This window comes from Mobula hypostoma, chromosome 3, assembly GCF_963921235.1.
Source record: "Mobula hypostoma chromosome 3, sMobHyp1.1, whole genome shotgun sequence".
In the NCBI taxonomy this organism is placed as follows: domain Eukaryota; kingdom Metazoa; phylum Chordata; class Chondrichthyes; order Myliobatiformes; family Myliobatidae; genus Mobula; species Mobula hypostoma.
Genome location: NC_086099.1, coordinates 17768728 through 17794872, shown reverse-complemented (window position 1 = coordinate 17794872; position 26145 = coordinate 17768728). Strand labels below are relative to the sequence as shown.

The window sequence follows — 26145 nt, the reverse complement described above, 5'->3', positions numbered from 1 at the left end:
TTACTATTTATTATTTATGGTGCAACTGTGATGAAAACCAATTTCCCCCGGGATCAATAAAGTATGATTATGGCTATGACTATGACTATGCCCTCTTCTCATTGCTACTAACAGGTAAGGAGCTACAGGAACCTGAAGGTGCACATTCACCAATTTAGGAACAGCTTCTTCCCCTTTGCCATCAGTTTTCTGAATGGATATTGGACACGTGAACACTATCTTGCTACTTTTTTTTCTCTCTTTCTGCACTAACTTAATTTAGTATTTGAAAATATATACCTACATATATTCTTCTTATGGTAATTTACAATTTTTATTATTGTGTATTGCAATGTACTGCTGCCACATAACAACAAATTTCATGACATATTCGGTGATATTAAACCTTGATTCTGAGTCAGATTTATGATTTTTTAATTTCATTCACAGCAGAATGAAAATTCACACTTTGAACTGTTCACATTCTGAGGCTCTGTGGTTAAATGAACATTGACTTTGAAAGGGCACTTACAGAATTATCTACAGGTGTTAACTGTTTTTGTGGCAAACTGAAGGTGTAAACGTAGTAAAGTGCTAAAACAAATGAAGTCAGCAAATGTTTGAAATGCTTAGATCAGAGAGCACCTGAGAGAAATTGAGTCAATGTTGAGGTCAATGACCTTTGAAATTCCTGGGAAGGCATAAAGGCAAGTTGGCATTAATATAACACAAGCAGCAAGCCAATAGCAGGGCAGTATCCTTTTACTTGTCACAAGTTGCTGGCCAACTTATACATTCACACAAGCAAATATTGCTCCTACACTGTTTTTGCAGCAAATTCTGGCAATGTGCATTAACACACCGACATACACTCAGTTTATAGTCAACTTTTCCACTTTATTTTACTCATAATGTCACAGCAGCTGTGGCTCGATGCTGTCATCCATAACTGGAGCAAATATCAATTACAATATTTTTTAACATTGAACAGTCAAGTACATGAACATAGCTCAGGTTTAAATCTGCATTCTCCCAGCCATTTAGTCAGCTTAATTTAATAAATAAATCTGGCAGCTTCTGCACTCAGCTTTTTATGGCAGAATACTGACAGAATTTCAGTGAATTAAATATATTTCATGCCTTGGCAGGGTGAGGGAAAAAACAAGTCATCATTGCTTGTCATGTCATACATTTGTCATAGCTGGGACTAAGCATTTGCTCCTTTCTGTTATCACTGGAACTGCACACTGTTCTAAGAGGAGCAAAGAAAATACCCCACACACTTCTGCTGCTGTAGTCCGTCCCCTTCAAGCTTTGACAAGTTGTGCGTTCAGAGATGCTCTTTTGCACGCCGTTGTTGTAAGGTGTGGTTATTTGAGTTACTGTCACCTTCCTGCCTGCTTGACCAAGTCTGGCCATTCCCTTCTGACATCTCTGAATACTGAGACATTTTGGCCCACAGAAATGCATCTCACTGGATGTTTTCTTTTTGTCTTTCATACCATTCTCTGCAAACTCTAGAGACTATTGGGTGTGAAAATCCCAGGAGATCAGCAGTTTTTGAGATAATTAAACCACCCCATCCGGGATCAACAATCATTTCACGGTCAAAGCCAGTTAGATCACATTTCTTCCCCATTCTGATGTTTAGTCTGAACAATATCATAACCATCTGCCAATGTCTGCATGCTTGTATGCAATGAGTGGCTGCCACATGATTGGCCGATTAGCTACTTGCACTAACGAGCAGTTGTACAGGTGCATCTAATACAGTGGCTGCTGAGAGTTGATACAAATTAGGAGGAGGCTACTCAGCCCCTCAGCCCTGTTCCAGCATTTAATAAAACCATAGAATGCTAGTAATATCAACTCTTCATTCCTGCCAGTAATCTTTCTCCCCTTCACTTCTTAACAATTTATCAACTTTTCCTTAAAATATTGAAAAACTCTGCTTCCACTGCCCTCTGATGAATTGTTCCAAGAGTCTTCTGAGAGAAAAGAATTCACTTTAACTCTATCTTCACAGAACACCCTGCATTTTGAATTGTGTCATAAGACCATATGACATAGAAGCAGAAGTAGACCATTCCGTCCACTGAGTTTTCTCCACCATTCTATCATGGCTGATTTATTTCCCCTCTCAACCCCATTCTCCTTCCTGCCTTCTCCCCATAACCTATAACACCCTTACTAATCAAGGGCTTATCTACCTTTGCTTTAAATGACTTGACCTCCACAGTTATTTGTGGTAATGAATTCCACAGATTCACCACCTTCTGGCGAAAGAGATTCCTCCTTATCTCTATTCTAACAGGCAACCTACTGTTCTGAGGCTGTGCCCTCTGGTCCTAGGTCACTATAAGAAACATCCTCTCCACATCCACTCTATTCTATATTTCAATATTCGATGGGTTTCAATGCGAACTCCTCTCATTCTTCTGAACTCCAGCAAGTACTGACCCAGAATTATCAAACACTTCATCTAATTCTAGACTTGGTCTTTGTCAGTATAACATAGTGTTGATGCAACTCACCAGCATGATCAATCACCAAGAGATATAATGCACTTCCTCGAGAAACACAATAAAACAAATCATAATACAGAAACTTGTTATCCTAAAATAAGATCAGTTGTCTAGTGTGATGCTTGTACCATTAATTTAAGCTGTTGCTGAAGTAAACTTGCAAATTAAAAATGAATTTTCTCTTTTTGAGGAACAACATGAGGTTGTGGATAGGCCTTCTCATTTAGAATGTAGCCATTGCTGTTACCGAGGAGAGCCTGGTCCTCGGGGTTGGCCTGGTCCCCCTGGTCAGTCTGGAATTCCAGGTGAGTTCTTCGCTCCACCTTATTCAGTAGTTACTTCCATTTCTTTGACTTGCTTTTCTTTTGAAGTTAATTATTCTTGGGAGTGTGAGTTGGGCATCATCTTCCTGGAGACACTTGACCTGGAGTTTTAAACCAAGTGATTATTCTTTATAACATAGAATATTGAGGCATGGAGTTGGTAGTGTAATGTTAGATAATGTAAGATGCTGCAGGCCTGTTTCCCTTGTCTGGTGGTGAGACAGATGCTGTGAGAGCTGTGTAGCCTCAGTTGGGGTGAGGACTAGGCCTCAAGCTGCGAGCTTGCCTGCTGCTGCAGTCCGGGCGAGGAGACGCCGGAAGCGATGTATCGTGGCATCTGTGCTCAGTTGGGGGCTGACTGGTCCCATCAGTGCTGCCCTCCAGTGCTCTATTGGTCGAATGACAGGCTGGATTGCTGGGAACTGCCCCATCAATTTGTTGGTCATGTCACTCAGGCTCTTGGACTACATACATATTTTGAATGTACTGAGTATGTTTTGCACCTTGGCCCCAGAAAAATGCTGTTTTGTTTGGCTGTATCCATGTATGGTTGAATGATAATTAAACTTGATTTGATTTGATTTGAGCAGACCATCACAGGAACAGTCCCTTCAGCTATAGACTTATTTAATGTCCTCAGATTCCTAACTAAACTAATCCCTCTTGCCCACACAATGTCCATATCCTTCCATATCCAGAGGGAGACATAAGTAACTTTGAATTACTTGGCATTACCATATCAGAGGATATGTCTTTGGACAAGCATGTAAGTATCATCAGAAAGAAGGCATGGCAAAGCCTCTACTTTTTTATAAGTCTGCATAGATTCTGCACATCATCTAAAACTTTCACAGACTTCTATAGGTGCACAGTGCAAAGTGTCCTGACTGGTTGCATCATGGCCTGGTATAGCAACACTAATGTCCAAAAGTGGAAAATTCTACTGAAAGGGGTGGACAAACCCCAACCTATCACAGGCAACACTGAGCAAATTTACAAGCAACGAGAAAGCAGCATCCACTACCATGGACCCTCATCATCCAGCTTAGAAGGCACATGGAGTTTAGAAAAAAAGGTGGTTCAAAAAATAGAGGGCTATGCGGAAGGGAAATCCCAGGCAGATTCTCTTACAGGGTCGGCACAACATTGTGGGCCGAAGAGCCTGTAATGTGCTGTAGATTTCTATGTTTCTAAGTTTCTATGTTTTATTCCTACTATCTTTGAGCAGGAGGTACAGGAGCCTTAGTATGCTCACCACCAAGTTCGGGGACAGTTATTACCTTACAGCCTGAGCTGGCATGCATAACTTAATTCACCTCAAGTCTGAACTGATTCCACAATGTACAGACTTGTTTTCGAGGACTCTACAAGACATGTTCTCACTACTTATCTGTCGATCGATCTATTTATTTATCTATCTATTTATTTGCTTATTTATTTTTATTTATGGCACAATTTGTCTTCTTTTTCACTTTGCTTTCTTTGTCAGTCTTTCTTAGTATATAGTTTTCATAAATTTTATTGTATTTCTTTAATTCCCTGTAAATGCCTACAAGAAAATGGATCTCAAGGTATTGTATGGTGATGTATAGATACTTCGACAATAAGCTTACTTTGACTTTGATAAATCTACTTTGACTTTGAGATCCTGCATATTCATATGTCTATCCAAAAGCTTCTTGAACAGCTCCATCGTATTTGCTCCAGGTTCTTAAACACCCCTATTGGCAGTCACCATTCAAACTGAACGTTCAACTACTACAAGAATGCTTGTAGTGGTTGAACAAGATGGAGCAGCCTCATAATCTTACAAGCATTCAAGGAAGGACAACACATACCGGCCTTGCCAGCAATACCCACAACCTAAAAGTGAATAAAAATTTTAAAAGGAAATAAAGTTACACAGTGTCAGCTGAGTATTTGACTGAGAGAATTTGATTGCATTTGTTAGCTTGTAGGTAGGTCAATGTGAAGTAAGAATTATACTTTATTTCTTTCTTTAGACAAGATGGAGAGTCTGATATATGCAATTTGTTTTAACAAATATTTTCAAGGTAATATTCACGCCTATCGTCTTTCTGTCCAATTTAAAGAAACTGCGCAGTGGCATTGAAATTAATCAGATATTTTAAAAAATAATAACAGGTACCATGTATTTACAGAATGCAAACATTATTGAAAACATGCACAACTTCTGACATTTGTTAAAAAAGTAGACTGAACCTTTTGCATTTTAGTACTTACATGACTAGACAGATAATCCATAGACCTAGGCTAATAGTCTAGACATAGCATGAAATTGAATCTTGCAAAGCTTGCAATGGTAAATTGAGGATCTGAACTTAGTTTACAAAATTGGGAGGAAAAGCTAGTACAGGTAAAAGTAACCACAAAGCTGTCAAATACAATGTAAAATCCTGTAGGATTATGAAAGTTCTTCCAGAATGTAAACTTCCACTCTTACCCACTCTGAATTGTCTGTATTAACACTTCCTTACCAAATGTAGCTGACTTTTAACTGCCTTATGAAATGGCTAAGTGGCTTAGTAAATGCCTTCTGAAATGACCGGGTAGATGTAGAAAGAAGATTTGCTCAACCACGGATGGACATAAAACACTTGTCCTGTCAGCAACACCATCCATGAATTGAATTTCTACTTTAATTAGCACTAATTTATCCTGCTTGAATTAACTTTTATCTTAACGTATACAAGTTGGAAGTATTTGACAACTGTTATTACTGGTAATCTGACCTTTGATTATCAAAACAGATTGGAGTGGGCTGTTCTCTTAAACAAAGTAATACACAGTTTGGTGTTCTATGTTCCCTTCACATTGGGTGATAAAGAAATGAAGAGTTATGTAGGAGGGAAGAATTAGGTTGATCTTGTAGTGAGTTAACAAGTCAGCAGAACACCATGGGCCAAAAGGCCTGTAATGTTCTATGTTTTATGTTCTCATAATTTTATGGTCAATGTTCCTGCATTTTTCATACTGGACTGCACAAGGATAAATGGAATTGGAATTAATTTATTATTGTCACATGTACTGAGATACAGTGAAAAGCTGGACTTGCATACTGTTTATACAGATCAATTCGTTACACAGTGCATCGAGCTGGAACAAGGTAAACCAATAACAGAGTGCAGAATAAAGTGCAACAACTACAGAGAAGGTGCAGTGCAGGAAAACAATAAGTTGCAATATTATTGTGAGGTAAAATGTGAGGTCAACAGTCTGTCTTATCGTACGAGGAAACCATTTAATACTCTTATAAAAACAGGTAGGAGCTGCCCTTGAGCCCGATGGTATGTGCTTTCAGGTTTTTGTATCTTTTCTGCTTGATGGAAAGGGGAGAAGGGAAAATGTCCACAGTGGGTAGGGTTAAAGTTCAGGGTCTGTGAGTCTTCGAGTCTACTGGGGAAGTCGGAGGCCTGGTGTCTGCGCGTCCACATGCTCAGTGGGGTTGGGGGTTGGATGTGAAGGAGGAAAGGGGCTTGTTTTGCTGTTGTTGTTCATTGTTGTTCTGCCAAGCATTTATTCAACAGTACAGCGCACAGTAGGCCCTTCTGGCCCTTTGAGCCACACCACCCAGCAGCCCCACAACTCCGATTAACCCAAACCTAATCATGCGTCAATTTACAACGACCAATTAACCTACCTGGTATGTCTTTGGGCTGTCGGAGAAAACCAGAGCACCCGGGGAAAACCCATGCATTCCACAGAGAGGACATATAGGGACTCCTTACAGAACAGTGCTGGAATTGAATTCCGAATTCCACAACACCCCGAGCTGGAATAACGTTGTACTAATCACTATGCTACCATGGCGCAGCGTGGCATGCTACATGTTATGTTCTGTAGCTCCAAAACATAAAACTAACTGAAAGAAAGCACAGAGCCAGGAATAACAACAGTTCACTTCAGTTTTTCTGTTTAGTGAGGCACTCACTTACGATGTGGTGGCGTGATAATGTATGCCATTCACGTATCTTTACATATAAACTGTAAAGAATTATTTTTACAAAGAATGCTTTATCAAACAACATATTTACAATATTACTGAAATATTAAACACACAACACTATGTTGGCAACGGAATGTGTGGCGACACTTGCAGGGATGTAGGACCATAAGACATAGGAACAGAATTAGGCCATTCAGTCCATCGAGTCTGCGCTGACATTCCATCATGGCTGATCCCAGATCCCCCTCAATCTCATACACCTGCCTTCTCGCCATATCCTATGATGCCCTGACTGATCGGGAAATGATTAATTTCCACCTTAAATATACCCATGGACTTGGCCTCCTCTGCAGTCTGTGGCAGAGCATTCCACAGATTCACTGCTCTCTGGCTAAAAAAAGTTCTTCCTTACCTCTGTTCTAAAAGGTTACCCCTCAATTTTGAGGCTGTGCCCTTTAGTTCTGGATATCCCCACCACAGGAAACATCCTCCACACACCCACCCTACCTAGTCCTTTCAACATTCAGGAGGTTTCAATGAGATCCCTCCTGCATTCTTCTAAACTCTAGTGAGTACAGGCCCAAAGCTGCCAAACGCTCCTCATATATTAACCCCTTCATTCCTGGAATCATCCTCGTGTATCTCCTCTGGACTCTCTCCAATGACAACACATCCTTTCTGAGATATGGTGCCCAAAACTGTTGACAATACTCCAAGTGCAGCCTGACTTGTGTCATATAAAGGCTCAACATTATCTCCTTGATGTTATATTTTATTCCCCTTGAAATAAATGCCAACATTGAATTTGCCTTCTTTACCACAGTCTCAACCGGTAGATTAACCTTTTGTGAGTCTTGTACGAGGACGCCTAAGTCCCTCTGCACCTCTGATGTTTGAAACCTCTCCCCATTATAATAGTCCACTCCATTGTTCCTTTACCAAAGTGCATTATCATACATTTCCCAACACTGTATTCCATCTGCCACTTTTTTGCCCATTCTTCCAATTTGCCTAAGTCCTGCTGCAATTGCATTGCTTCATCAGCAATACCTACCCCTCCATCTATCATTGTATCACCCACAAACTTTGACACAAGGCTATCAATTTTATTACCTAAATCATTGACAAGCAATGAGAAAAGTAGTGGTCCTAATACTAACCCCCAAGGAACACCACTACTCACTGGCAGCCAATCAGAAAAAGCCCCTTTTATTCCCACTTGCTGCCTCCTGCCTGTCAGCCATTCCGCTATCCATGCCAGTATATTTCCTGTAACACCATAGGATTTTATCTTGTTAAGCAGTCTCATGTGTGGCACCTTATCACATGCCTTCTGAAAATCCAAGTAAATGGCAACCACTGCCTCTCCTTTGTCCACCCTGCTTAGTATTTCCTCAAAGGCAAGATTTCCCTTTACAGAAACCAAGCTGATGTGACTTATTTTATCATTAGTTTCGAAGTACCCTCAAAACCTCATCCTTAATAATAGACTCCAACTCTTTCCCAACATTGATGTTAGGCTAATTAGCCATTAATTTCCTTTCTTTTGCTGTCCTCCCTTCTCAAAGTGTGGAGTGACATCTGAAATCCTCCAGTTCTCTGGGGCCATGCCAGAATCTAGTGATACTTGAAAGGTCATGACAAATGCATCTGTTATCTCTTCAGCAACCTCTCTTAGGACTCTGGGATGTAGTCCACCTGGCCCACCTGACTTATCCACCTGAAGATCTTTGGAGTTTGCCTAGCACATTTTCCTTTGTAATAGCAATGGCACTTACTCTTGCTCCCTGACACTCTTGGAGCACTGGCATACTGCTATTATCTTCCACAGTGAAGACAGATGCAAAGTACCCATTAAGTTCATTTGACATTTCTTTGTCCCCCATACTACCTCACCGGCATCATTTTCCAGTGGTCCAATATCAGCTCTCGCCTCCTTTTTACTCTTTATATAACTAAAAACTTTTGGTATCCTGCTTGATATTATTGGCTAGTCTGCCCTCATATTTCATCTTTTCCCTTCTTATAGCTTTTTAGTTGCCTTTTTTTTTGGATTTTAAAAGCTTCCCAATCATCCAACTTTCCACTCACTTTTGCTACCTTATATGCCCTTTCCTTGGCTTTTATACAGTTCTTAGCTTCCCTTGTCAGCCATGGTTGCCTACTCCTGCCATTTGAGAACTTCTTCTGTGAGGCAAATCTATCCTGCACTTGTGAACGATTTCCAGAAACTTCAGCATCTCTGCTCTGCTGTCATCCCAGCCAATATCCTCCTCCAATCCACCTGGGCAAGCTCCTCTCTCATGTCTCTGTAATTCACTTTATTCCATTGTGATACTGATACATCCTGAGGCTGTGTTGGCTGTCAACGCAAACACTTCATTTCCGTATATGCTTTGATGTACATGTGATAAGTAAATGAATCTGAACCTGAGTCACCAACTTTGGAAATTGTGTTCAAGCATCTGAAGAAAATCTGTAACCAAAACGATGATCATGATACAAAATCAATACTATAAAGGCTAGAAACTTGAAATATGCAGAAAATACTCAGCTTAATACTCAGGTGAATTGATTATGGGGAGCAAGGACATGGCAGACCAATTGAATAATTACTTTGGTTCTGTCTTCACTAAGGAGGACATAAATAATCTTCCAGAAATAGTAGGGGACAGAGGGTCCAGTGAGATGGAGGAACTGAGCGAAATACATGTTAGTAGGGAAGTGGTGTTAGGTAAATTGAAGGGATTGAAGGCAGATAAATCCCCAGGGCCAGATGGTCTGCATCCTAGAGTGCTTAAGGAAGTAGCCTAAGAAATAGTGGATGCATTAGTGATAATTTTTCAAAACTCGTTAGATTGTGGACTAGTTCCTGAGGATTGGAGGGTGGCTAATGTAACTCCACTTTTTAAAAAAGGAAGGAGAGAGAAACCGGGAAATTATAGACCGGTTAGCCTAACGTCGGTGGTGGGGAAACTGCTGGAGTCAGTTATCAAGGATGTGATAACAGCACATTTGGAAAGCGGTGAAATGATTGGACAAAGTCAGCATGGATTTGTGAAAGGAAAATCATGTCTGACGAATCTCATAGAATTTTTTGAGGATGTAACTAGTAGAGTGGATAGGGGAGAACCAGTGGATGTGGTATATTTGGATTTTCAAAAGGCTTTTGACAAGGTCCCACACAGGAGATTAGTGTGCAAACTTAAAGCACACGGTATTGGGGGTAAGGTATTGGTGTGGGTGGAGAATTGGTTAGCAGACAGGAAGCAAAGAGTGGGAATAAACGGGACCTTTTCAGAATGGCAGGCGGTGACTAGTGGGGTACCGCAAGGCTCAGTGCTGGGACCCCAGTTGTTTACAATATATATTAATGACTTGGATGAGGGAATTAAATGCAGCATCTCCAAGTTTGCGGATGACACGAAGCTGGGTGGCAGTGTTAGCTGTGAGGAGGATGCAGGGTGACTTGGATAGGTTGGGTGAGTGGGCAAATTCATGGCAGATGCAATTTAATGTGGATAAATGTGAAGTTATCCACTTTGGTGGCAAAAATAGGAAAACAGATTATTATCTGAATGGTGGCCGATTAGGAAAAGGGGAGGTGCAACGAGACCTGGGTGTCATTATACACCAGTCATTGAAAGTGGGCATGCAGGTACAGCAGGCGGTGAAAAAGGCGAATGGTATGCTGGCATTTATAGCGAGAGGATTCGAGTACAGGAGCAGGGAGGTACTACTGCAGTTGTACAAGGCCTTGGTGAACCACACCTGGAGTATTGTGTGCAGTTTTGGTCCCCTAATCTGAGGAAAGACATCTTTGCCATAGAGGGAGTACAAAGAAGGTTCACCAGATTGATTCCTGGGATGGCAGGACTTTCATATGAAGAAAGACTGGATGAACTGGGCTTGTACTCGTTGGAATTTAGAAGATTGAGGGGGGATCTGATTGAAACATATAAGATCCTAAAGGGATTGGACAGGCTAGATGCAGGAAGATTGTTCCCGATGTTGGGGAAGTCCAGAACGAGGGGCCACAGTTTGAGGATAGAGGGGAAGCCTTTTAGGACCGAGATTAGGAAAAACTTCTTCACACAGAGAGTGGTGAATCTGTGGAATTCTCTGCCACAGGAAACAGTTGAGGCCAGTTCATTGGCTATATTTAAGAGGGAGTTAGATATGGCCCTTGTGGCTACGGGGATCAGGGGGTATGGAGGGAAGGCTGGGGCGGGGTTCTGAGTTGGATGATGAGCCATGATCATAATAAATGACGGTGCAGGCTCGAAGGGCCGAATGGCCTACTCCTGCACCTATTTTCTATGTTTCTATGTTAACAGGCCGCGTCAGCAGAGAGAGAAAAACAGGGTAACTTTTTCAGGTTGGAGAGTAAATGGTTAAATTCAAATGATAATTCACTGAAGATGACTAAGTAACCATTGGACTATTGCAAAAAATCAGCTATCTGTAAAGAACCAATTGCAGCCCGTTGCTCGTTTCCGTTCCTGTTGACTGCAACACAGGAGATGTGTGTAAATCTGGCCTCGTGCTCTTCTCTTGGACTCACCATTGAATCCAAGGGGTATTTAATAGCTTGCAGAGTGGTGGAACCTTTTGGTTTTCTAGCACACACAACTGGCATGTCCAAGCAAGATCCCATTGATCTGAAAACGGAGTCCAACTTTTAATTAATAAGCACGTAAGATATTGAAAAATGCTTTACTGTTTTATAATGAGCTTAAAATGTTTTGATCACCAGCAGTTTTGTGTGATTTTAAATAAATACATCATTTTAAAAGTTTGTTATCAACACTTCAAAATATTTTAAGTATGTCTGGTCTGCGGAGATATTTGGAAGCATTGAAAAGACCCTTTAAAACCAGGGCTGGGTCGGGAGCTTCTGCAGAGACAGCACAAGGTGTGGCTTGAGATCTCAGAAGGATATTGGCTAATTTCTTTTGGTCTGGCCCAAGTGTGATCCCAGACTTACTCATAATTGACCTATAGTATGGCCTGGTAAACTATTTTTCTCATGGATCTGTTAGGGATGGACAATAAAACTGAAAGTGCCAGCAATTTATGCATTTTGTAATGAGTAAACTAAAGTAATAATGTAGGAAGAGCCATTTGCAGCATTCCATTTATGTGTAATAACCCAGACACAGATGCTCTCGAGAAAATGACAGTGTTGTTGAGTTGGAGTACTATCTGTGTGAATGGGAGGGAGGGAGGGAGGAAAGGGGCTTGTTCTGCTACTGTTGTTTTATTGTTTGTTGCATTCTGTTTTATTGTGGTCTGTGTTGTTCTGTGGAGCACTGTGCACATGCTACGTTGGCAACCCTCGTGGGTTTTCCTCGGTACTACATTAGGTGCGTTGGTTATTAATGCAAACGATGCATTTCACTGTATGTTAACGTACACGTGATAAATAAATCTGAATCTAAATCTGAACCGGAAGGCTTTGAAGCCTCTGACAGAATCAGAGCAGGAAGCCCAAGGCACATTTTCAAAGGAATTTTAAAGATTACCTATCAAAAAAATGTCTTTGCAGGTTTCCTATTAAGAATTCTGTAATTACAGATTCCAGCATTTTGTAGTATGATCTGTAAAACATGGATCGCTCAAAAAGGATTTCGACAAACACTTTCAATTTTGAACTTGATGGAAAATAATGTGCAGGGCATGAGGAAAAGAAATACAAACTTAAAATTATGGGAAAATTCAGCAGATCAGTCATTATCTGTAAAAAGTGTAACAGTCAACTGTCGAAGGTGGGGACACTCACCAAAGATAATAAGTGGTTCTCTTTTCTTTGATTCTGGTCAACTTGCTGAATTTTTTTCCCCCCAGCCGTTTCTGTTTTAGCTTCAGAATTCCAACATCTGAGTTTCTGTTTTTATTTTGAAAAATAATGCTCTTCTAATGTAATCAAGTTACTTTGTTGTGAAGGTGATCGAAATTGTACATGATACCTCAGATATGGTCTCATTGGAGAGACACGGTAGCATAGATGTTAACATAGCATCATTATAGTGACTCGGGTACAATACCGGCCGTTGTTTATAAGGAGTTTGTATGTTCTCCCTGTGACCAGGTTGGTGTCCTCCGAGTGCTCCAACCAACCCTATGTCTTAAAGATGTACAGATTACAAGGTTATTTGGTCACCTGGATGTAATTAGGTGGTGTGGACTCCTTGGGTCGAAGGGCTTCTTGCTGTGCTGCATCTCTAAATAAAAAATAAAATCTAGAGCCAATATAAAGATGGTAAGGAACACACATAAAAGTTGCTGGTGAACGCAGCAGGCCAGGTAGCATCTCTAGGAAGAGGTACAGTCGACGTTTCAGGCCGAGACCCTTCATCAGGACTAACTGAAGGAAGAGCTAGTAAGAGATTTGAAAGTGGGAGGGGGAGGGGGAGATCCAAAATGATAGGAGAAGACAGGAGGGGGAGGGATGGAGTCAAGAGCTGGACAGTTGATTAGCAAAAGGGATATGAGAGGATCATGGGACAGGAGGCCCAGGGAAAAGGAAAAAGGGGAGGGGGGAAAACCCAGAGGATGGGCAAGGGGTATAGTCAGAGGGACAGAGGGAGAAAAAGGAGAGAGAGAGAAAGAACATGTGTATATAAATAAATAAAGGGTGGGGTACGAGGGGGAGGTGGGGCATTAGCGGAAGTTAGAGAAGTCAATGTTCATGCAAGGATGGTAAGGCACATTTTTTGGTTGGTGGGGTGGAGATATGTCTTTACCAAAGGAGGTGTAAGGTGCTCCTTCCTTTTGTCAGCCTGTAGGTCACAGGTCATCCTTAGGCAAGGTGCCTTACCTGCGTAGTGCCCCCCCACCCCCCAAACCCGGTCAGAGTCACGTGAAGCCGTGGGAGCTGGTGCATGTCGCAAGTCCTGGTTATGTGACCACTGATGCCAGGCAGACAAACTCTGAAGAGTATTGATAATGGCTGGGGACACCCATCTTGTAAAGTCACCGCCCCAGAAGAAGGCAATGGCAAACCGCTTCTGTAGAAAAATTTGTCAAGACTGTCATGGTCATGGCAAGTGAAAAGAGTAAGAACAGCCGTGTGAGGAGGGCCTTCTCCACAAGCAACGATCAGATTAAAGACAAATGGACGACCATGATCACCCACGTCAGACGACACAGCACATAATGATGATGATGATGAGGGCACTTTTTTTACACAGGAGTTCAAATCCTCCGGGAACATGCTATTTTCTTCACTATATTAAATCTATCACACGTAGTGAGTTACAGTGAAAAACTTGTCTGGCATACCCTCCAAGCAGATCAATTCATTACAACAGTGCATTGAAGTATACGAGGTAAAACAATAATTGAGTGTGGAATAGAGTGGTACAGTGTAGAGAAAGTATAGTGCACATGGACAATAAGTTACAAGGTCACAACAAGGTAGATTGTGAGGTCAAGAATCCATGCTATCGTACTAGGGAACCATTTCGTAAGACTGGAACTGAATTTGGGACTGAATTTGGCTAGCTGGCTCATCAAATATTCTCCACTATTCAATCATTATCCCTTGCAAACCCACGCTTCTGGCTTCTCCCCCTAACTTCTGACACCAACCACCAAGTAACCTTGTATCCAGTTGGCTTGTTCACCCTGGATCCCATGTGATCTCACCCACCAGACCAGCCCGTTGCGTGGGACATTGTCAGAGGCCTTGCTAATGTCGTGTGGACTATGTCTACTGCCTTGCTTTCGTCAATCCTCTTGGTCACCTCTTCAAAAGAGTCAATCAAATTCATGAGGCGTGGTTTTCCATATTGATGAACCTTTCTTGGTTCTTGTGGTTCATTTCCACAACGGGTGATTATCAATGAAATCATACATAGTTTAGTATTTCAATCTTGTGGGATACTTACACCAGTGTCATTTTTCATTACTATTCTACAAATTCACGAATAAGTAAAACAATGATTACTGGAGCACAATTTCCTGAATTAATAGGAAACCATGGAAACAATGGAAATAATGGTCTCCCAGGACGAGAAGGAACAAAAGGAGACCAAGGAAACAAAGGTGACATGGGACCCCGAGGAGAGCGAGGAATTCAAGGAATTAAAGGAGAGAAGGGACAAGCTGGAATTCCTTCCGAACTCAAGGTAAGAATATTAATAGTGTGTTTGCAACAGCAAACTGTTTTACAATGCATTGTGTAAAACATATGCAAAATAAATCAGTCCATAAACAGCTTTAAAGGGCTCTACTATCAGAAAAGGAGCATCTGGTTCACAAATAAAAGTTCTCAGTTAAATTGCTCAAACCCCTGGTAATAATAGTCATTTATGTGAACGAAGGTTTGGGAGCTGAAACCTTTTACAAGGTATTGTACAAGCAATCCTTCTTTTCATAGTCATAGAATCATAGAACAGTACAGCACAGGAAAAGGGCCGTTGACCCTTCTAGTCCATGCTGAACTCTTAATCTGCACCCAGACAATAGCCCTCCATACCCTTCCCATCTATGTACCCATACGAATTTCTCTTAAATGTTGAGATCGACCCTGCATCCATCACTTGCACTAACAGCTCATTTCACACGCTCACCATTCTCTGAGTGAAGACATTCTCCACATGTTCCCTTTAAACATTTCCCCTCTCACCCTTAGTTCATGACCTCTAGTTTTAGTCTCACCCAATCTCAACAGAAAAAGATTGCTTGCATTTACCCTATCTATACCCCTCATAATCTTATATATCTCTGTCATATCTCGCCTAATTCTCCTGTGCTCTAGGGAATTAAGTTCTAACCTATTCAACTTTTCCTGTAGCTCAGGCCCTCAAGTCCTGGCAACATCTTTGTGAATTTCCTCTGCACTTTTTCAATTTTATTGACTTCTTTCCTGTGGATAGGTGACCGGAACTGCACACAATACTCCAAATTAAGCCTCACCAATGTCTATAAGACCATAAGACATAGGAGCAGAATTAGGCCATTCAGTTTGCTGCACCATGACTGATCCACTCAGCCCCACACTCACGCCTTCTCGCCATGTCCTTTGATGCCCTGACCAATCAAGAAATGATCAACTTCTGCCTTAAGTATACGCACGGCCTTAGCCTCCACCACAGTCTGTGGCAGAGCATTCCACAGATTTACTACGTTCTGGCTAAAAAAATCCCTGCCTACCTCTGTTCTAAAAGGTCGCCACTCAGTTTTGAGGTTGTGCCTTCTAGTTCTGGATACACCCTCCATCGGAACCATCCTCCCAACATCCACCTTATCTAGTCCTTTCAACATTCAGTAGGATTCAATGAGATCCCCACGCATTTTTCTGAATTTCCGTGAGTACAGGCCCAAAGCTGCCAAATGCTCCTCATATGTTAACTCCTTCATTCCCGGAATCATCTCGTGAATCTCCTCTGGACTCTCTCCAATGACAACACATCCTTTCTGAGATGGGGGGCCCAAAGCTGTTGCCAATACTCCAAGTGCAGCCTGACTAGTATCTTATAAAGGCTCAGCATTATCTCCTTGAAATAAATGCCAACATTGCATTTGCCTTCTTCACCACAGACTCAATATGTGAATTAACCTTCTGGAAGTCTTGCACAAGGACTCACAAGTCCCTCTGCATCTCTGATGTTTGAACTTTCTCCTCATTTAGATAATAGTCTGCCTGTTGTTCCTTTTACCAAAATGTATTATCTGACATTTCCCAACACTGTATTCCATCTGCCACTTTTTTCCCCATTCTTCCAATTTGTCTAAGTTCTGCTGCAATTGCATTGCTTCCTCAGCACTACCTACCCCTCCTCCTATCTTTGTATCATCTGCAAACTTTGCCATAAGGCCATCAATTCTATTATCTAGATAATCGTCAAACAATGTGAAAAGTAATGGTCCCAATACTGACCCCTGAGGTAGACCACTAGTCGCTGGCAGCCAATCAGAAAAGGCCCCTTCTAATCTCATTTGTTGCCTCCTGCCTGTCAGCCAGTCTGCTATCCATGCCAGTATCTTTCCTATAACACCATAGGATTTTATCTTGTTAAGCAGCCTTATGTGAGGCACCTTATCAAATGCCTTCTGAAAATCCAAGTAAATGGTACCCATTGCCTCTCCTATGTCCACCCTGCTTGTTAATCCCTCAACGAATTCTAACAGATTTGTCAGGCAAGTTTTTCCTTTACAGAAATCATGCTGACTTTGATTTATCTTATCATTAGTCTTCATGTACCCTGAAACCTCATTCTTAATTATAGACTCCAACACTTTCCCAGCCTCTGAGGTTAGGCTAACTGGTCTATAATTAACTCTTTTTTGTCTTCCTCCCTTCTTAAATAATGTCTGACATCTGTAAACTTCCAGCCCTCCGGGACCATGCCAGAATCAAGTGAGTCCTGAAAGACCATGACCAATGCATGTGTTATCTCTTCAGCAACCTCTCTCGGGACTCTGGGATGTAGTCGATCTGGTCCAGGTGACTTATCCACCTTAAGACCTTTGGAGTTTCCTTTGTAATAGCAATGGCACTCACTCCTGCTCCCTGACACTCATGGACCACTGGCACACTGCTTGTGTCTTTCATGTGAAGACAGATGCAAAGTGTCCATTAAGTTCATCTGACATTTCTTTGTCCCCCATGCTACCTCACCAGCATCATTTTCCAGTGGTTCAATATCAATTTTCACTTCGCTTTTACTGTTTATATAACTGAAAAAACTTCTGGTATTTTGCTTTATATTATTGGCTAGTCTGCTCTCATATTTCCTCCTTTCCCTTCTTATAGCTTTTTTAGTTGTCTTTTGTTGTATTTTAAAAGCTTCCCAATCATCCAACTTCCCACTCAATTTTGCTACCTTATAGAAACATAGAAACATAGAAAATAGGTGCAGGAGTAGGCCATTCGGCCCTTCGAGCCTGCACCGCCATTTATTATGATCATGGCTGATCATCCAACTCAGAACCCAGCCTTCCCTCCATACCCCCTGACCCCTGTAGCCACAAGGGCCATATCTAACTTCCTTTTAAACATAGCTAATGAACTGGCCTCAACAGTTTGCTGTGGCAGAGAATTCCACAGATTCACCACTCTCTGTGTGAAGAAGTTTTTCCTAACCTCGGTCCTAAAAGGCTTCCCCTCTATCCTCAAACTGTGACCCCTCGTTCTAGACCTCCCCAACATCGGGAACAATCTTCCTGCATCTAGCCTGTCCAATCCCTTTAGGATCTTATACGTTTCAATCAGATCCCCCCTCAATCTTCTAAATTCCAACGAGTACAAGCCCAGTTCATCCAGTCTTTCTTCATATGAAAGACCTGCCATCCCAGGAATCAATCTGGTGAACCTTCTTTGTACTCCCTCTATGGCAAAGATGTCTTTCCTCAGATTAGGGGACCAAAACTGCACACAATACTCCAGGTGTGGTCTCACCAAGGCCTTGTACAACTGCAGTAGTACCTCCCTGCTCCTGTACTCGAATCCTCTCGCTATAAATGCCAGCATACCGTTCGCCTTTTTCACCGCCTGCTGTACCTGCATGCCCACTTTCAATGACTGGTGTATAATGACACCCAGGTCTCGTTGCACCTCCCCTTTTCCTAATCGGCCACCATTCAGATAATAATCTGTTTTCCTATTTTTGCCACCAAAGTGGATAACTTCACATTTATCCACATTAAATTGCATCTGCCATGAGTTTGCCCACTCACCCAACCTATCCAAGTCACCCTGCATCCTCTTAGCATCCTCCTCACTGCTAACACTGCCACCCAGCTTCGTGTCATCCGCAAACTTGGAGATGCTGCATTTAATTCCCTCATCCAAGTCATTAATATATATTGTAAACAACTGGGGTCCCAGCACTGAGCCTTGCGGTACCCCACTAGTCACCGCCTGCCATTCTGAAAAGGTCCCGTTTATTCCCACTCTTTGCTTCCTGTCTGCTAACCAATTCTCCACCCACACCAATACCTTACCCCCAATACCGTGTGCTTTAAGTTTGCACACTAATCTCCTATGTGGGACCTTGTCAAAAGCCTTTTGAAAATCCAAATATACCACATCCACTGGTTCTCCCCTATCCACTCTACTAGTTACATCCTCAAAAAATTCTATGAGATTCGTCAGACATGATTTTCCTTTCACAAATCCATGCTGACTTTGTCCGATCATTTCACCGCTTTCCAAATGTGCTGTTATCACATCCTTGATAACTGACTCCAGCAGTTTCCCCACCACCGACGTTAGGCTAACCGGCCTATAATTCCCCGGTTTCTCTCTCCCTCCTTTTTTAAAAAGTGGGGTTACATTAGCCACCCTCCAATCCTCAGGAACTAGTCCAGAATCTAACGAGTTTTGAAAAATTATCACTAATGCATCCACTATTTCTTGGGCCACTTCCTTAAGCACTCTGGGATGCAGACCATCTGGCCCTGGGGATTTATCTGCCTTCAATCCCTTCAATTTACCTAACACCACTTCCCTACTAACATGTATTTCGCTCAGTTCCTCCATCTCACTGGACCCTCTGTCCCTTACTATTTCTGGAAGATTATTTATGTCCTCCTTAGTGAAGACAGAACCAAAGTAATTATTCAATTGGTCTGCCATGTCCTTGCTCCCCATAATCAATTCACCTGTTTCTGTTTGCAGGGGACCTACATTTGTCTTTATCAGTCTTTTCCTTTTTACATATCTATAAAAGCTTTTACAGTCCGTTTTTATGTTCTCTGCCAGTTTTCTCTCATAATCTTTTTTCCCCTTCCTAATTAAGCCCTTTGTCCTCCTCTGCTGAACTCTGAATTTCTCCCAGTCCTCAGGTGAGCCACTTTCTCTGGCTAATTTGTATGCTACTTCTTTGGAATTGATACTATCCCTAATTTCTCTTGTCAGCCACGGGTGCACTACCTTCCTTGATTTATTCTTTTGCCAAACTGGGATGAACAATTGTTGTAGTTCATCCATGCAACCTTTAAATGCCTGCCATTGCATATCCACCGTCAATCCTTGAAGTGTCATTTGCCAGTCTATCTTAGCTAATTCATGTCTCATACCTTCAAAGTTACCCCTCTTTAAGTTCAGAACCTTTGTTTCTGAATTAACTACGTCACTCTCCATGTTAATGAAGAATTCCACCATATTATGGTCACTCTTACCCAAGGGGCCTCTCACGACAAGATCGCTAATTAACCCTTCCTCATTGCTCAAAACCCAGTCCAGAATAGCCTGCTCTCTAGTCGGTTCCTCGACATGTTGGTTCAAAAAACCATCCCGCATACATTCCAAGAAATCCTCTTCCTCAGCACCTTTACCAATTTGGTTCACCCAGTCTACATGTAGATTGAAGTCACCCATTATAACTGCTGTTCCTTTATTGCACACATTTCTAATTTCCTGTTTAATACCATCTCCGACCTCACTACTACTGTTAGGTGGCCTGTACACAACTCCCACCAGCGTCTTCTGCCCCTTAGTGTTACGCAGCTCTACCCATATCGATTCCACATCTTCCCGGCTTATGTCCTTCCTTTCTATTGCGTTAATCTCTTTTTTAACCAGCAACGCCACCCCAGCTCCCCTTCCTTCGTGTCTATCCCTCCTGAATATTGAATATCCCTGAACGTTGAGCTCCCATCCCTGGTCACCCTGGAGCCATGTCTCTGTGATCCCAACTATATCATAATCATTAATAACAATCTGCACTTTCAATTCATCCACCTTATTACGAATGCTCCTTGCATTGACACATAAAGCCTTCAGGCACTCTTTTACAACTCTCTTAGCCCTTTTTAATGCTTGCCCTGGATTTGTCGGCCTGCCACTTTTACTTTTCCCCTTTGTACTTTTTGCTTCTACGCTCACTTTACACCCCTCTGTCTCTCTGCACTGGTTCCCATCCCTCTGTTGTGAACTAACCTCCTCACACCTAGCCGCTTTAATTTGATTCCCACCCCCCAACCATTCTAGTTTAAAGTCACCTCAGTAGCCCCCGCTAATCTCCCTGCCAGGATATTGGTCCCCCGAGGATTTAAGTGTAACCCGTCCTTTTTGTACAGGTCACACCTGCGCCAAAAGAGGTCCTAATGATCCAAAAACTTGAATCCCTGCCCCCTGCTCCAATCCCTCAGCCACGCATTTATCCTCCACCTCATCGCATTCCTACTCTCACTGTCGCGTGATATATGCCCTTTCCTTGGCTTTTATACAGTTCTTAACTTCCTTTGTCAGTCACGGTTGCCTACCCCTGCCACTTAAAAACCTCTTCCTCTGTGGGACCTATCTATCCTGTGCCAGAAACTTCAGCCATCTCTATTCCGCCATCAGCCCCACCAGTACCCCCCTCAAATCCATCTGGGCAAGCTCCTCTCTCATGACACTGTAATTCCCTGGTTTCCATTGTAATACTGATAAACATGACTTATGCTTCTGTCTTTCAAATTGCAGTATGAATTCAATCATATTTTGATCACTGTCTCCTAAGAGTTCCTTTACGTTAAGCTCCCTCATAAGATCTGGGTTATTACACAATATCCAATATAAGATAGCCCTTTCCTGAATAGGCTCAAGCCAAAGCTGTTCTAAAAACCTACCTCGTATGCATTCAACAAATACCCTCTCTTACGATCCAACACCAACCTGATTTTCCCGATTCCCTTGCATATTGAAGTCCCCTGTAACAATTGTGTCATTATCCTTATTACATGCCTTTTCCGGCTCCCTTTGCAATCTCAACCCCATATCTTGGCTACTATTTGGAGGCCTATATATGATTCCCCTAATGCTTTTTTTACCCTTGCTATTTCTTAACTCCACCCACAAAGATTTTCCTTTCAGTTCAAAGTATATCGTTTGATGTTAAGCTCCCAACTAAGGCCTTCTTTCAGCCACGACTCAGCGATGCCCACAATGTCATACTGACCAATCTCTAACTGTGCAACGAGTTTGTCCACCTTATTCTGAATGCTACACACATTTAAATACAGTACCTTCAGTCCTGTGTTCTTCACCTGCCCCAGAAGAGGTCCCATTTATCTGGAAATCTGAGACCCTGTCCCCTGCTCCAATTCTTCAGCCACGCATTTATCTGCCACCTCAATCTATTCCTATCCTCACTGTCGAGTGACACAGGCGGCAATCCCAAGATTACTACCCTTGAGGTCATTCTTCTTGGCTTCCTTCCTAACTCTCTATATTCTATTTTCTGGACCTCTTTTCTTTTTCCTGCTATGTTGTTGGTACCAATATGTATCACGACTTCTGGCTGCTCTCCATCTTTTTTCAGGATATTGCTGATGCGTCCGAAAACATCTTGGACCCTGCATCTAGGAGGCAAACTACCATCCGTGTTTCCTTTTTGCAAGCATAGAATTGCCTATCTGTCCCCCGACTATTGAGTGCCCTGCTACTATCATTCTCTTCAGTTCTTTACCATTCTGAGCCACAGGGCCAGACTCAGTGCCAGAGGTTTGGCCGCTGTTGCTTCCCCCAAGTAGGTTGTTCCCACCAGTGCTCAAAATGGAGTACCTATAGTTGAGGGGGATTGCCACAGGGGTGCTCTCCACTATCTGACATTCCCCTTTCCCTCTCCTGACAGTCACCCATCTATTTCTTCCTGTAGCCTTGGGGTGATTACCTCCCTGTAGCTCCTGTCTATCACTGCCCAACAAGCCAAAGTGCATCGAGCCACAGTTCCATTAAGACTTCAACATAACAACCAACTCCTGTACTCAATACATTGACTTATGAAGGTCTATGTGTCCAAAGCTCTCTTTATGACCCTATCTACCTCTGATGCCACTTTCAAGGAATTATGTATATGTCTTCCCAGATCCCTGCATTCTACTGCACACTTATTTTAAGGACTCTACAACTCATGAACTCAATATTTGTTGCTTATTTATTTATTATTATTTATTTCCATTTCTCTTTGTATTTGCAGTTTGTTGTCTTTTGTATATTGGTTATTTGCCTGACTCTGTTCTGTGAGGTTTTTCATTGATTCTATTGTGTTTCTTTCTATTTACTAGTAAGGAGGCATGGGATCCAAGGAGAACTTGCTTTGTGGAACCAGAATTGGCTTGCCCACAGATAGCAAAGGGTGATTGTAGATTGTTCGTATTCTACATGACAGTTAGTGACCAGTGGTGTTCTGTAGGGATCTGTTCTGGGATCCCTCCTCTTTGTGATTTTTATAAATAACCTGGATGAGAAAGTAGAAGAATGGGTTAGTAAGTTTGCTGATGACACAAAGGCTCTTTCAAGAGCCTCTTAGGTAAGTACATAGAGCTTAGAAAATAGAGGGCTATGCACTAGGGGAATTCTAGGCAGTTTCTAGAGTAGGTTACATGGTCGGCACAACATTGTGGGCCAAAGGACCTGTAATGTGCTGTAGATTTCTATGTTTTATGTTCTACTATGAATGTCAGCAAAGAAATGAATCCTTAGCGTAGTACATGGTAACCTATATGTACTTAAATTTACTTTGAACTTTGAACTTTGAACTCAGTGGCCAATGGCTCTATGTGTAAGTCCTACCTGGTTTGTCCTCCCAAAGGACAACGTCTCACACTTGTCTGCTGGCCATTTTTCAGCCCATTTTTCCAGCTAGTCTTGATTCCACTGAAAACTTTCATAGCCATCTTCCCTGTCCATTACGTCCCAAATGTTGGTATCATCTGCAATTTGCAATATATATTTTTATGCCAATGTACATTCAGTCCAAATACATGCCATGGGAGCAGGTCGCCTGGTCGTATGAGCAGCAAATACATATTACCAGTCCTGATTATGCGACCACTGATGCCAGGCAGACAGTCTCTGAAGAGTAGTGATAATGGCTGGGGTCACCCGTCTTGTAAAGACTCTGCCCAGAAGAAGGCAATGGGAAACCACTTCTGCAGAATAATTTGCCAACAACAATCATGATCATGGAAAGACCGTGATCTCTCATGTCATACAACATGGCACAAACAAACGAGAGTAACTGACAACCCTCAGCCTTAGCAATCTTAATGACTTTAAAAACAGTGTAATTTTATTTAATATACTGTTCTCACTTTAATTAATTATTTTATGTTTCCATAGGTTGCTTTTATGGCTTCCATGGCAACCCATTTCACAAACCAGAACAGTGGTATCATCTTCAGCAGTGTGGAGACCAATGTTGGCAGCTATTTTGATGTCATGACGGGAAGATTTAGTGCACCTATAGCAGGTAAGTTGATGATATAAAGAAATACAATAAAATTTTAGAAAAAAATATATATAAGAATCAGGTTTATTATTACTGACCTACAGTCACTGTCCACTTTATTAGGTACACCTGTACATCTTCTCCTTAATCCAAATATCTAATCTGCCATTTATGTGGCAGCAACTCAATGTACAAAAGCATACAGACATGGTTAAGAGGTCCAGTTGTTGTTCAGACCCAACAACAGAATGGAGAAGAAATATGATTGTTGGTGGCTTTGTGACAAAGTTTGTGGATGATGCAAAGACAGGTGGAGGGGTAGGCACTGCTGAGGAAGCAATGTGATTGCAGCAGGACTTAGACAAACCGGAAGAATGGGCAAGAAAGTAGCAGATGGAATAGAGTGTTGGGAAATGTATGATGATGTATTTTGGTAAAAGGAACAATAGTGCAGACTATATTCCAAACGAAGAGGAAATTGAAAAATTAGAGGTGCAAAGGGACTTAGGAATCCTCATGCAAGATTCCCAGAAGGTTAATTTACAGGTTGAGTCTTTGGTAAAGAAAGCAAATGCAATATTGGCATTTATTTTGAGGGAATAGAATATAAAAACAAGGAGAAAATGCTGAAGCTTTATAAGATACTAGTTAGGTTGCACTTAGAGTATTGCCAACAGTTTTGGGCCCTTTTTCTCAGAAAGGATGTATTGCCATTGGAGAGAGTCAAGAGGAGGTTCACAAGATGATTCCAGGAATGAAGAGGTTAATATATGAGGAGCGTTTGGCAGCTTTAGGTCTGTACTCACTAGAATGTAGAAGAATGCTTGGGGATCTCATTGAAACCTACCAAATGTTGAAAGGACTAGTTAAGGTGGATGTGGAGAGGATGTTTCCTCTGGTGGGGATATCCAGAACTTGAGGCACAGCCTCAAAATTGAAGGGTGAGCTTTTAGAACAGAAGTAAAGAGGAATATTTCTTAGCCAAAGAGTAGTGAATCTATGGAATGCTGTGCCACAGACTGCAGTGGAGGCCAAGTCCATGGTTATGTTCAAAACAGAAGTCGACAGTTTTCCTGATTGGTTGGGGCATCAAAGGATATGGTGAGAGGTCAAGTGTATGGGGTTGCATGGGATCCAGATTTCAGCTATGATGAAATAGCAGAGCTACTTGATGGGTTGAATGGCCTAAGTCTGCTCCTATGTCTTATGGTCTTCTGGCCTTATCATCTTTCCTGTCTGTTATTTTTTCAAAGAATTCCAGCAGATTTGTGAGGCAATATTTTCCCTTGAGGAGACCATACTGACAACAGCCTATTTTATGATATGCCTTCAAGTACCCTGAGACCTCATCCTTAGTAATCGACTTCAACATCTTCCCAACCACTGAGGTCAGACTACCTGGCCAGTAGTTTCCTTTCTTCTGCCTCTCTCCCTTCTTGAAGAGTGGAATGATATTTGCAAATTTCCAGCCTTCTGGAACCATTCCAGAATGTAGTGATTCTAGAAGAATCATTACTAATGCCTCCACAATCTCTTCAGCCACCTCTTTCAGAACTCTGGGGTGTACACTATCTGGTCCAGGTGACTTATCTACCTTCAGACCTTTCAGTTTCCCAAGAACACTTTCTCTCGTTATAGTAACTTCACACACTTCATGACCCCTGATACATGGAACTTCCACCATACTGCTAGCGTCTTCCACAGTGAAGAATGATGCAAAATACTTATTCAGTTCCTCCACCATTTCCTTGTCCTCCATTGCTACCTCTGCAGCATCATTTTCCAGCAATCTGATATCCACTCTCGCCTCTCTTTTACACTTTACGTAACTGAAGAAATTTTTGGTACCCTCTATATTAGCTGGCTTACTTTCATATTCCATTTTTACCTTCTTAATGACTTTTTTTGTTGCCTTCTGTTGTTTTTAAAAGCTTCCCAATCCCCTAAAGTTCTGCTATTTTTTGCTCTATTTTATGTCTGTTCTTTGGCTTTATGGTGACTTTGATAGCCATGGTTGTGTCATCTTTCCTTCAGAATATTTCTCCCTCTTTGGGATGTATATTCCCTGTGCTTTCAGAAATTTCAGCCTTTGCTGCTCTGACATCATCCTTGTTCTTTTCAATAGGTTTCAATAGATACTTTTAACATCAGAGAAATGTATGCTCTATATATGCTTTCTGAGA

The 26145-nt window shown here is 41.9% G+C and overlaps 1 protein-coding gene across 2 annotated transcripts in view; it reads left to right on the top strand.

Moving 5' to 3' along the window:
- Positions 1-26145, top strand: part of LOC134343356 (complement C1q tumor necrosis factor-related protein 3-like) — a 52132-nt gene that overhangs the window by 2777 nt on the left and 23210 nt on the right. For both annotated transcript variants that reach the window (XM_063042056.1, XM_063042055.1), the window contains exons 2-4: positions 2695-2809; positions 14772-14926; positions 23854-23983. In XM_063042056.1, the coding sequence (XP_062898126.1) occupies positions 2695-2809; positions 14772-14926; positions 23854-23983 (400 nt within the window). The remainder of the gene's footprint in view (positions 1-2694; positions 2810-14771; positions 14927-23853; positions 23984-26145) is intronic.